General features: G+C 45.1%; 1 protein-coding gene across 1 annotated transcript in view; it reads right to left on the bottom strand.

Annotated features, from left to right (window-relative positions):
* The window catches only part of EXT1 (exostosin glycosyltransferase 1), a 550,327-nt gene extending 538,580 nt beyond the window's left edge, over positions 1-11,747 (bottom strand). The window contains exon 1 of the mRNA XM_033933047.1: positions 10,383-11,747. Coding sequence (XP_033788938.1) covers positions 10,383-11,338 — 956 coding nt within the window. The 5' untranslated portion in view covers positions 11,339-11,747. The remainder of the gene's footprint in view (positions 1-10,382) is intronic.
* Between the last annotated feature and the right edge of the window lie 2,061 nt (positions 11,748-13,808).

Here is a 13,808-nt window from a genome sequence, read left to right as displayed (position 1 = left end):
TTCGATCGAGGCCCCGTCCCCAAATTTACATCACAGAAAATCACTGCTCCCGGCGTTGCACAGAGAAAATCGCTGCTCCCAGCTGCACTTTCTTCACTGGAACAGGTCAGGTTATTCACGGTTTTGTGTCTTTTTTTGGTTTGTTTGTTTGTTTTTACAGAAAACCGGCAAATAACACACAAAAAGTTATTCGCTGCCTTGCCGTTCCCCTATCACCGGGAATGCAGAGGGGGAAGTGTACATATACAGAAGCACCAGTCAAACATGAGTCCCTCTCTTCTCTGGCCCTTTATGCCTTTCTGCTCCTAAAATACACCAAACAAAACAAGACAAACTTTTTGTTGGCATAGCAACATAGTAAATGATGGCAGATAAGGACCTGCATGGTCTGCCCTACAAGATAGCCAGAGTTTTACCTGCCACTCAGTAAACTTCCCCCTCTGTATTCTATCTACAGATTCGCTTATTCGTGGTTTTAAATCAAAGAATACATTTTCATTTTTCAGGCTATTTTAAGCCCAGTAAGGCACCCCCCCTTACCTGGTGGTCTAACGGGTTTTCGGGGCAGGAGCAATCTTCCCACGCTCCTGCCCCGTGCAGATCGCTCACAGGAAATGGCTCGAGAGACTACGGGAGCTCACGGGAGCCATTTCCTGTGAGCGATCTGCACTGAGCAGGAGCGTAGGAAGATCGCTCCTGCCCCGAAAACCCGCTAGACCACCCGGTAAGGCTTAAGGGGGGGCTTTCAGGTCTTAAAATAGCTGGGGGAAGCGGGGGGTAGGGGCAGAACCGGCCCAAATATTATTCGCAGATTTTTTTATATTCGCGGGCCGGCTCTGCCCCTAACCCCTGTGAATACAGAGGGGGAAGTGTACACCCCTCAGTGCTCTGTTTAAAGTGTGAAGGACATTTAATTTTGCTTTGAATTCACGCGTTTTTCAATTAGGCCATTGTTTTTATCCCCATCCTCCCAGAAGAGTATTTTGGACATCTACCACCGTGATCTTAAGCAACTAAGGTATGGCCTTACTCAGGAAGTCCCCTCTTCTGCTTGCTGTGCCGGTCTGCACTTTTAAAATGTTTTCAACCAGAATGGAAGGGGGGAAAAAAAAAAAAAAGATTCTTTATCTTTACATGGTAAATACAGACACATGTTCCCAGCACCTTACACGCTAACCCAGTGCATCGCAAACTGTGTGCCACGGCGCACTAGTGTGCCTCCTGAGATTTCAGGTGTGCCGTGAGCCACTGGGGAAGAGGAGATGCGCCTTAAAGACGTATATTTCAGAAGTTAGATATTGGATGTTTATTCATCGTATTACTAGTCTTTGTGAACCGCATAGAACGTAATGGTATTTGCGGTATACAAATGAGTTTTATGTTATGTTATGTGCCAGCGCCGGCTGACTGTCTACAGGAAATGCCTCTTGTGGCGAGAGACGCTTCCTGTAGGTAATCAGCTGGCACCAGCGCCTCTCCTCCTTGCCACGTGTTTTCCCTTCTGGCACCCCCCCCCCCCACTGGCGCCTCAGGGCCCAACTGGAGGGACCTTCGCAGACGTTGATGTGATGATGGCATGCATGCTTGTGATGTCATCGTGTCGACATCCACGCACTTCTGGACGCCTCGAGCTGCAGCCACTAAGTTTAGTGCGCCATGACTTGACAAAGCTTGCGAGGCACTGCGCTAACCAATCCCTGGTCCTCAGTTTTTCCATTCCATGCACTGGACTGAAGACAAACTGGGGTGTGTAGAGAAAGGAAATTTTGTTCAGTCTTCCCATTTAAAAACAAAACAAAACAAACAAACAAAAAATCCACCACAAGTTACCTTCCTAAAACAAAAACTTTTTTTTTATTAATGATTACATGAAACAAAGAGAAGAGACTCAGACACATCCGCACTTTAAAAAGAATACAGCAAACAACCTGGATAAAGCTTTATATCAAAAAATTTAGAAATAATAAATGTTGTTAGTTTTAATTTCCTAACAATGAACAGTAATCACCATCATGCAGGTTGATCTTCTGAAATAAAATTAGAATCAGTTATCACTTAAATGGATATTTTGGTACATCAGAATAAACACAGGAATATAGAGACCATCAGTCTGATCTAGTCTGCCCAGTTTCCTTCTTGCTGCAGTGTCACAGACCCCAGCTGATCACTAGCCAACTATCCATTTTTCCCCCTTAGTTAAGGATCCTCTGTGCTTATCCCAGGCCTTCTTCAATGCTGCTACTGATTTCTCTTCCAGCACCTCTACCAGGAAGCTCGTCCATGCATTCACCTTTCTTCTTTAGAAAGTACCTTCTCAGCTTGGTACGATGACCCCTCGATACAGGAATTCCTTGTCACTTAAAAGTATGCTTCTGGCACACATATGTGACTGTCTCTGGGAAGTGGTGGCTAGAGCAACAGATTCAAAATGGTGAGAATATACTTTTCCCTCCATATTCACGGGGGATGTGGACAGAACATAACCGAGAATACCGAAAAACCGCGAATAACTTTTTGCGTGTTATTCACAGTTTTTCAGTAAAATAGACCTGAAAAAGATAAACCGTGAATAACCCGACCTGCGATTTGCTCCTTACGCCGTGAGCGACGATTTCCAATGTGAAACACCAGGTTCAGCGATGAAAATTAGGGGGCGGAGTCAGCAGCTGAAAAAAATGGCGGATAAGCGAATCCGCAGATACTGAAACCGCCGATACGGAGGGAGAAGAGTAGCTGCTTTTTCATTTCCCGGGTACAGAAGCAGTCTGAAAAAAGTTACAAAATTTCAAACATTTTACAGACTGCTCCTTGTGCCCAGGAAATGAAAAAGCAGCCGTTCAACATTTTAGATCTGCTGCTTTAGTCACCACTTCCAAGAAAGTCACCTAGGTGACCAGAAGCAGACTTCAAGTGATGAGCAATTCCTGTTATCTTCGCTCTAACAGAATTAAAGAAAACCTCATTTTTTGATTATGATGACTTTACTCATATTTTCCCCAGACTGTCACATTTATCTTTGAAGCTTTCGAATGCCTCCCTTTATAAATATGTACTAAGCAGTTACTAAGCAGTGAATGAGAATGCAGAAACTGTTAGCAAAGTGCCGCAGTAACATACATAATAACATACATAGTAGATGACAGCAGATAAAGACCCAAATGGTCCATCCAGTCTGCCCAACCTGATTCAATTTAAATTTTTTCTTCTTAGCTATTTCTGAGCAAGAATCCAAGCTCTACCTGGTACTGTGCTTGGGTTCCAACTGCCGAAATCTCCGTTAAAACCTACTCCAGCCCATCTACACCCTCCAAGCCACTGAAGCCCTCCCCAGCCCATCCCCCACCAAACAGCCATACACAGACAAATCTGCCCAGTACTGGCCTTAGTTCAATATTTAATATTATTTTCTGATTCTAGATCCTCTGTGTTCATCCCACGCTTCTTTGAACTCAATCACGGTTTTCCTCTCCACCACCTCTCTCGGGAGCGCATTCCAGGCATCCACCACCCTCTCCGTAAAGTAGAATTTCCTAACATTGCCTTTGAATCTACCACCCCTCAACCTCAAATTATGTCCTCTGGTTTTACCATTTTCCTTTCTCTGGAAAAGATTTTGTTCTACGTTAATACCATTGCCTTGCCAGCATAACAGCACATGGTAATTATATACCCTGTTATGAGGTTAGAAATGGGTAACTATACTCGACACCGCTACCAATGCAGATGCCTTTACCACCTGTTAAACAGGAAGTCATAAACGCCACAAGTTAAAAGTTTTTTCTTTTGAGTAACTATATAGGAAAATGCTGGGAGCAACTGAAAATGCTCAACAGCTACCAAGCAGTAAGAACAAAAGTTTTACCGCATTTTAAGAAAAAGACCCCAAAGTTTTATGAACTAGGGCTTTTGACACACACCTGGTCCACACTAAAGGAAAGACTAAAATGGTTAAGGCTCTTCAGCTTGGAAAAGAGACGGCTGAGGGGGGGGAGATACGATTGAAGTCTACAAAATCCTGAGTGGTGTAGATCGGGTGCAAGGGGATCGATTTTTCGCTCCAACAAAAATTACAAAGACTGGGGGGACGCTCGATGAAGTTACAGGGAAATACTTTTTAAAACCAATAGGAGGAAAAAAAATTTTCTCTCAGAGAATAGTGAAGCTCTGGAACGCACTGCCAGAGGTTGTGGTAAGAGCGGATACTGCAGTTGGTTTTAAGAAAGGTTTGGACAAGTTCCTGGAGGAAAAGTCCATAGTCTGTTATTGAGAAAGACATGGGGGAAGCCACTGTTTAACCTGGATCGGTAGCATGGAATATTGCTACTCCTTTGGCTTTGGCCAGGTACTAGTAACTTGGATTGACCACCGTGAGAACGGGTTACTGGGTTTAATGGACCATTGGTTTGACCCAGTAAGGCTATTCTTATGTTCTTAAACAGCATTCCAGGTAGCTCCCATCCGCAACTTGCACAGAATCTTTTTTTTTTTTCAACCCAGGCCCCTCTCTCTATGCATCCTTACAGTTCTCTGCCTCTGGCTAATGCCTTGTTGCAGTGTGTCACATTTCTCAGATCGTCGGATAAGGATTTTCTCCAGGTGTCCTCTGCTTTTAGCATTTTTCCAACCCCATCGTGCATCAGTCCCTCAGATTTCTCCACCCAAACTGCATAACTCTACAACTTTCCAGACTGAAAATAAATAAGGGGACACACTGTGCCGAGCTGAAGGTCACAGTGTGTCCCCTTATTTATGCCTTGTTAAAGAGCAAGAAGATAATTTTCTCCACAAGCAATAAAAGCTGTTGCTACCAGGTCCCGATATACGGTCCTCAGCACAAAAAAACGCTGGAGTACCATAATGAATATGCATAAACTTGATTTGCATACACTGCCTCTATTATATGCAAATTTCTTTCATGCATATTCATTGTGGACATCCAGGAAACCCGATTGGCAAGGGGGTACTCCAGGACCACGTTGAGAACCACTGCTTTAACCTACTGCCCAGGAAGCAGGCAAAGTAAGATTTTAGCTTTCACAGCCACGAGAGGGGACTTAAGAGACCTGGGTCCCCTTCACATCTGCAGCACCCTTTCAAAACGGCCGGTAGGGATGCTGAAGCTCCAACTAGTCTCCCGAACTGTTCCCCTCCTCCTGGAATCGATTCTTGAATATAAAGGTTACAGTTACTTTATTTGACATGCCGCCATTTTTAACAAAAAGTCAAATCAAAGCAGTGTACAATTAATAAAAACAATGGGCAATATTTAAAACAAGAACATAACAAGGGGAAAGTACATGAACAAATTAACCAAACGAGGGACAAAAGGGCAAGAAAGGCTTACAATACGAGTTCTTAAGGTTGGTGGTGTGCTTCAGGCATGCTCAGTTTGCAAACTGAAAAAAGGTTTCTGTCTTATGCATTACTGGTAAGTTTAAGGTAGGGGCAGTTCTGCTCATACCTTGCCCACCGGTACACATCGCTTAAAGATCTTTTGGTACAGTATTTCCCCCACCCCCCCTCAATCTCTCTGTAAACATTTTATGGCTCATCAGCTGCACGAGAGAGGGTGCCACGTTCACATTCAGGGGAAATGACACCGGAATTCGAATATGATGCAACATTAATTCCACAAGGAGATAGCTGCTCCAGGAAATCCGAGCCCTCTGTTCTTCTGGTCACTCCAGTGTCACGGATATATAACCCATAGTTTATCCCCCTTAATTTATTTTTTTTTTTTTTAAACTGCCTTTGCTGGGTGGGGGAGATAAAAGTTTGAGAATGACAGAATGTTTGTTCAGCTTCAAGTTGTTGGTTATTTTTCTCTATTCATCGATAAAAAAAAGTAAACACAGAACCGTCTCGTCTCTGTAATTCATAGATCCCCTCTCACCAGCACTGAAGCTCCTTGAGACACTTTATTGTAACCACAGAAAGGCGGACTTCTCCCTCCGAATCTGCGAGGGTTAGAGACAGAGCCGGCCCACAAATATGGAAAATTGCGGATAACTTTTAGGGCCGACTCTCACCCACCCCTGCCTCCCTCCTGTGTCCCAGACCTTACCTGGTGGTCTAGCGGTGACGCGGGGCAAAAGCGATCTTCCTACGGGAACTCACGGCAGCCATTTTTGATGATGGCTCTGCACGGGACAGGAGTGTAGGAAGATTGTTCCTGCGTTGCCGCTAGACCACCAGGTAAGGTCTGGGAAGGTCCAAATCGCAGTGATGGATCAGGCCCAGCCTTTAAAATATAGGAGGCCAAAAAAAAAAATTGCGAATAACCAAATTTGTGAGTACTAAACCTGCAGATTCGGAGGGAGAAGTGTATATCAAATACCAACCCCTTTCTCTTCCCTCTGTTTGCACAATAGGAAAGAATAATGCCTTGAACACAGCTCCTCTTACTAAGGTGCGCTAGCGTTTTTAGCGCACGCAAAAGATTACCGCCTGCTTAAAAGGAGGCGGTAGTGGCTAGCGTGCACGCTAAAACCGCTAGCGCGCCTTTGTAAAAGGAGCCCTAAATAAAAAAACAATAAGGGAGGGTTGGTGGGAAAGTACGACATATATGAACGTCCAATTAAATTGTCTCCATGCTGTTTCCTACAGGTCTCTCCAGGGTTTTCCGCCCCCTCCCCCCACTTCATAAGCTTTAGGCAAGAGGGAGAGATCCCATCTCAGATTACTGCCATTCCCGAGAGGCTGCTAACATTTTTTTTTTTTAACCACAAGAACACGTCCACCAAACTGCACTGCAGCTGACAGTGCACGATCATCCATACTTTATTAGAATTTTGAACTGACTTATGAGGGAAATCTAGCTAGAAAGGAAAAAAAAAAACCCCAAAACCACACATGCACAACATACTTGTACCCAACAACGAATCCAATTTGCCAAAACTCCCCATCCGACGATGCTTGTGGTGGAACTGAGAGCCAGAAGGGAACATCCACCGCTGGCTGATAGCTAGAAACCCTCGTTTGGTTCAGCCTGATGGGCCACAGACACCTTCCAGTAGCCACCAAAACCACCTTCCCCCATTTGGGCACCCCCAACTGCCTTCCAACTCATAAAAATCTGGAAGCAGGCTGACTTGTTGTGGTGGGGTTTTGTTTTTTTTTTTTATGAAAGATCAAAAATCGACCATAAAACATGTGTAGCTGTACAGGATGATTCTGTTTTAGTAAGATACGCACATGGATATTTTAAGCACCAGCACCATCTGGATTCTGTAACTGCTATTTGTTTACCACCTGTGTACAGTATATCGCTTTAGAAGGGTGAGACATAGCCCAGAAAGGTGGTTTAGAGATGCTTAAATTAAATTCTTGGTTCCATCTGTTTGTGGCTTATTCCTAACTACAGACAGGCCCCGGGTTAAGAACGAGTAACGTTTTTTAAAGCTGTTCTTAAGTCGGATTTGTATGTAACTCAGAACCTGTAGATGTTAAGATTCTTGCTGCTTACCTCTGCTCAGAGCTCATATTGTGGTGTCATAATGGCTGATTCCATCAATGCCTAAGAGCCAACTTCATCTGTATAGGAATAATCATGGCTTGATTATTCCTATACAGGCAGTCCCAGGTTTAAGAACGAGTTACATTTTCAAAGCTGTTCTAAAGTCAGATTTGTATGTAACTCAGAATGTGCAGATTTTAAGATTCTTGCTGCTTACCTCTGCTCCCAGCTGACAAAAGGGCCAACTGCCCCAGTGTTCCCTCTAAGGTACAGCATGCACAACCACACACTGTTCTTAATGTGGCCATGCGTCATTTCTGAATCTGCTACAGGAGAAGTATAGGAGTCTAGGCCACTGGAAATACTGCTCAGTGAAATCAAATGATGTCACAACAGCGTTCTTAAGTACGAGTCGTACTTAAGTCAGGTGTCTGTAACGCAGGGGTCTGCCTGTAATTCCTTTCTGTGCCCCCAAAACACTTGCTGCCTTGTGTTTCTACAGCTTCTGAAATAAAAGCAGCACAAGTAGCCAAGTCATTCTTCCCTATGCTTTTCCCTGAATGGTTCTCTCCTCTTTTTTCTAAACATTAATGATGTAACTTTTCCCCTTTATCCTCTCGTATTTCTGTTACGTTTGTTTACAAGTCTGTTTTTTACTTAATATTATTTGTTTGTTTTTTTAATATGTTTATTAAAACTCGTTGTAATTTGTTTAGTAATTTATGGATAAGCGATTCATCAAATTAATAAACTTGAAACTTAAACTTGAAACATGGGAGTTCTCAACCTACCCAGACCTTGAGGACACACCTAGTCAGTCACCTTTTCAGGATATCCACAACCAATACACTAGAATAGAGAGAGAGAGAGATCTGCATGCACTATCTCCATTATATGCAAAGCTCTCTCATGTATATTCGGTGCAGGCATCTTGAAAACCTGACTGACTAGGTGTTTTCCAAGGACTGGGTTGAAAAACCTCTGCATCACATCCATCCTCTGTCTTCAGTGCAATGATTTAAAGCAGTTTCTCACCCAGATTCACCTTCAAACAAATCAGTTGGTGCACACGAGGGCTCTGCTAATGAACAATGAGAAGTCCCCCCCCCCCAAGACTCATAATGCTAAGAGACTAAATACAGAATACCGACAGCTATATCTTAGGCGCAAGGAAGAAACGGGAGCCACCAGGACTAGATGATTCCGACTCATGTCTGTACTCTCTCATTGTTAATAAAAATTTATTTAAAAAAAAAAAGAACTAGATGATTCCATTTTTAAATCACATCCTCTGGACCTGGTTTTACCTTCTCTAGAGAGAGCAAATGAGACAGACGCAGCAGGTCTAGAGGAAAGTCGTAGGATCTTCCGTGGGAGAAAACATCTTACAAGTGTGCAAGCAGCAGGTTTCTTCTGCATCATGGAAGTAAGATCCGGAGAATCTGTTGGATCCTCTGGATCTCACAATTTTCATCTTAGGTAAAACCACCAGATCAGATAATGTTTGTTTGACTGATAATCCCGTGAGCTTACTTAAGGTGCACACCAGGAAATCCAGAATTTATTTTTTTTTTTACCTACTTCCAATATCTAAACAGGAAAAAAGTTGAAAGCTACTACTGCTGTCACTCTAATGGCGACCTCAGCCTGGCAGAGTTTTGACTGTTTTGGAAGCAGAGGCATGTATGAAAGTGAAGGCAGCAGTGGGAGTGTGTGGCACAGTGGTTAGAGCTACAGCCTCAGCACCATGAGGTTGTGTGTTCAAATCCCTTGATGACCATGGGCAAGTCATGTAATCCCCCACTTCCCCAGGTACATTAGGTAGAGTGTGAGCCCACCGGGACAGATAGGGAAGACTGCTTGAGTACCTGAATGTAAACCGCTTAGGCTATACGTGGTATATAAACAGAAATAAAATAATCACAGCGGGTCTGGGTCTGTAATAATATTCTCTGAAGAGCTGCGATCTGCCACATCAAAACTCTTCCAAAATTGCTGAAAACAGCAAAAAATTATTTGCGGTGAGGGCAGGACTCATAAGCACACTCCTAGCACCTCAGCAACAGTGGCAAAGCACGTCTACTAAGGAATTTTTCCCATGTTGTTTTTAAGGGGGAAAATCCTAGGTGCACAAGTGAAAAACGTTTGCTGGTTTAGTCCTGCTGTGCAGAAAGCACCTGACAGGGCAAAGTACAAAAGTCAACGCTTTCATTCCATTACTTTATCAGAATTAAAAAAAGAAAAAAAAGAAAAGAAAATGTAGAGTCTAACAAGTCACTATCACAAAGGCAGGTGCTGGGGGTCTTTCTAATATAAGAATTACAACCCTACACCTTAGGAAGATGCCACCAACGCAGAAAGTTACTGACGGATTTCCACACAACTGACAGGGGAGAAAAAGCTCACATACTAGGAGAGATCATAATAAGCTCTGCAGCAGAAAGGAAAGCAAACCCTTCTACACAAGCAGATATTCATTCAAGTCAAGTCAGGATTTTAAACCACCTGCCATGGAAAGTTAAAGGACTAAGCACAACTGTACATTTCTTGTATAGAGTGCTTGGGTTTCTTTCCCCAAAGGTAAACTGTAATGTTTGGAATCTGCTGCCTGCTTCTAAAGAGGTTTATTAAGAAAACCTCAAACACTAAGCTTCAGGTGACTTTATTTCATCAGCTTATGTGCTTTACAAAGTAAGAGATAGGCACAACACACCCCAAAATTCAACAACTCTCAAAAGCATGTAAACCAGTTAATCCCTCTACTTCAGTGAAGGCCTATAAATCCCCAATACAATTCACAAGCAAAGAAAATACCCTAGTCTAGTTTGCACCTAAGAGGAAGAGAGTTTATCAGAGAGCATAACACTTAAAAAAAAAAAATAGTACACTGTACCCCCAAGACCAGAAGGGTCTCCAAGTCACTTACTTTTCATATTCGGTGTTGTCTTTGTCACAACGAGAATCCTTGTGCTTTTGCCAGTCTTTGCCATGCTTGCAGGTGGTTAAGAGGACAACATCCTCTCCATTATGGACGTGATATAAGGCATTCCTGGTGTCTGACCCTATCCCTGTCAGGTACCTTTTCCCCTTGAATACCAACATGTACTTCCTAAGAGGGGGGATGGTATTAAATCTCAAATATCCCTTTTCCCCTCCTGTCCTGGGATGATCCTTAGAAAACAGTGGAATAGAAACATCGAAATGGGGTCTGAAATTCTCAGTGCTGATGCTGGCTTTCGCCAGCATGGCCTGGCCTATATCAAAGCCTACATCTTCGGTGTAATCGGGCCAGGTGCCGGAATATAAATTAAAAATTAAATGATTTCTACCGTTGTTCCACAAATGGAGGTTCTGAACTTTCGATTTCAAGTTGTGCACATACTGAGGTGATAGCTGGTCTCTGTCTAAAGTGTCCAAACTCAGGACAAACAGGCAGGCCTGGCCGGGGTCCGAGGTGTAAAACCTGGAGCCCTCGACGGCCGACAGAATGTTCTGGTAACTTTCCGAGATCTTCTCCCCCTTCTGCTGCGGGTAGACGTAGACCTTGAAGCCGTTCCGCTCGCACAGGGCGAAGTCGAAGCAGGACTCCATGCGGCACCGCTTGCCCTTGTGCACGCTGGAGTTGGCGTCCCGCTTCTGCCGCGGGGAAGCCCGCCCGCTGGAGTCCTCGCTCTCCGCCTGGTCCCGGGGAGCGAAGGGGCGCAGGGCGTCCGGGAAGCGGGGCCACGGGCGCTCCGCGCCCGCGCGCAAGCCATTCCTGCCGCGCTCCTCGCGCCTGCTGTGGCGCCTGGACGCCCTAAACCGCAAGCCCCCCCAGTAAAACAGAAGCGCGAGACAAGCGGCAGCCGAGAGCAGGATGAAGTAGCGTTTTTTGGCCTGCATGTGTCCTGTCGGAGTCAAAAGGCTTGCAAAGAAACCAAGTTTCCCACCCCCCACTTTCAGCGCCAGTCCGCCATCTTCCTGCTCGCAAAGATTTCAAACTCGCTTCTCCCACCTTCTTTTCACTCCTATCCCAGAGCCTCGGGCTGATCCAGCGCATGTGGGCGATTTCTTTAACTTTCTCCCCTCCTGTCTTTCATCGTGCGCTCCACAAACACATACGGAGCCTGTAAAGGAGGGAGGGGGGGGTCAAAGGGCGGCGGCAGCAGCTCCCCCCAGCAATTTCACAGCCCAAGGGGGGCAGGCTCCCCCAGTCCGATCAGCTGCAGCAGTTGCTGGCCAGAGATCTCCGGCTCAGCGCGACAAGACACCGTCTCCAAACCATGCCATCCACAATGCACGAAACAAAAGGATCGGCGAAGAAAACTAAAAGAAAAAAAAAAGCAAATCCAGGTAGGCGAAGGCGGGTCGGCGCGGGGAAGCATTACATCGCGCTGCTCTCCGGCTGCAACCTCACAAATCCCTGCATGTCTCTCTAGCGCCCGAGCTTGCAACCAGCTTACGAGGAGGCTGCGATCGGCGGCGGCGGCTGCTGCTGCTGCTGCTCCTCCAGCCGCCTAGCTCTTCTCCGTCGGCCCCCGGGCGGCAGCCCCCTCCTCTCTGCTCGGGTGGCCCGCGCGAGCGCTCGAACCGGCGGCTCGGCGCGGTTCGATCGCGAGAACGTTACCCGGTTCCGATTCCTGCGCTCGCACATTCCATTCCCTACACGGCAGCGGCTCCTGACCTCAGCGATCCACGCAGCCCGCTCTCCCATTGGCTGTGCGTCATGTCCGGGAGGGGGCGGTGCTTCCGCTGTTACCCATTCATAACCCGGCCGGCTGTTGCGAAAAGCTGATGGGGGGTTGGGTTTTTGCTAGAGGACGATAGGCTTAGGGACTGATGATGGTTAGGGACTGGGGTGGGGGGATCTTTATAGATACAGTATAGATAATTTTTAGCTCGGGGGCGGGGGTGGGTGGAGGAGATAGGATCTGATTACAGTGATGGTTGTCAATTCCGCAGCAATGAACTCGATCTTTTGGACAGTTCTTTTTTTTTAATCCTGTTTCTCCTTTGCTGTTTTGTATTTGTCTGTATCATTTAATGTGATTTTTGTATGTGATCTTTCTTTCCCGCTTAGATTTCTGGATAAGCGGGTTATAAATAATTTTATAAATAGTTGCAAGTTAGGGAGTTAATAGCCATAAGCGACTGGTTCTTGGATAGAGTATCTACAGGAGAAAGAACTTCGCAACTTTTCTATTAGTTTGAATTGGATCTCCAATATGTATTATCTGTACGTACGTAAAGGTATTTTCCAAATCCTTATTATCTATAAAAATAACTCCCGCCCCCCCCCCTTCCCCCCCGGTATCCCACTACTTCAGGTTCCTGGAGGCAGTGGGAATACGTCGAGCAAGCGGCGAGCTTCCTGACTGGGTCCCCCCTTCCCCCCTAGCACATCAGTTCGCCGCTATAGCCGGGAGCCGAATTGCAAGCTGGACCGAGCAAACCTCAGCTGCCTTGCGGCAGAGCTAAATACTTGGACCCGTCTCATACGGTGAACAAAAAAGGACGGCAACAAGTGCCTGAGATGCTACCAGTCTATATATAAGGACTGATAGAAGAGCGCTTGAGCCTGATGTGCAGAACCCAAACCTGCTTTCAACTACAGAGGGTGCTGGGCCTGCGCAGTCTCTACCGCTTGAGCGTATCCCTTGCTCTGTGGCGCCCCCTCCTGGTACCCACCAACTCATCCAATGGTCTAGCAGCGAAGCTTTAGCTAGAATTAGAGAAAAATGCGCTTAAGAAACCAACTACAGTACAGCTAATTCAAGCTTCATAGAAAGTGAATTGTATCTGATACCTGCTGTCCCATCTGCCTTTAAGCTTTGTTTCTTTGCTTGAAAAACTTCATTTGTATCTTCTAATGCGTGCATATAAAGCCTTTTTTTCTGTCCTAAGTTTATCTGTCTGTAAAATGGATAAATACTGCTGCCAAATAGATAACTTCCAGCAATGCCCTGACTCCATTCATGTACCACCGCACATTATTAAGGGTGTTTGAGACATAGGAGCCAACTTTCCAAAATTATTGCGGATGCTAAAGCCAATGGAAACTCTTTTTCCTTTGACACAGTAAATGAGTGGTCAATATTAGGGATGCTCAAGCACCTACAGGGCTGGTTTTTCCTATGTGTTGGGAATCTACCTAAACTGAAGTGGGAGTCCCAGGTATATCAACTATGGCAAAAAAACAACTCAGTATCTTCTGATATGGCAGAATATTTTAGGTTAACAATTCCGTTAGTTTTGCCAAATTTGAACTATTGCAATCTATTCTACATGAACAGTTCATCCTCTGTCCATTTCTGCCAAACTTGCAATGAAAACAAAAAGATTTTGTGTTGTTTTTTTAAATTTTTTATTGATT

Source organism: Geotrypetes seraphini, chromosome 2 (genome assembly GCF_902459505.1).
Source record: "Geotrypetes seraphini chromosome 2, aGeoSer1.1, whole genome shotgun sequence".
NCBI classification, from domain to species: Eukaryota; Metazoa; Chordata; class Amphibia; order Gymnophiona; family Dermophiidae; genus Geotrypetes; species Geotrypetes seraphini.
The sequence above is the reverse complement of the archived record's forward strand: the minus strand, read 5'-3'. Positions and strand labels throughout refer to the sequence as shown.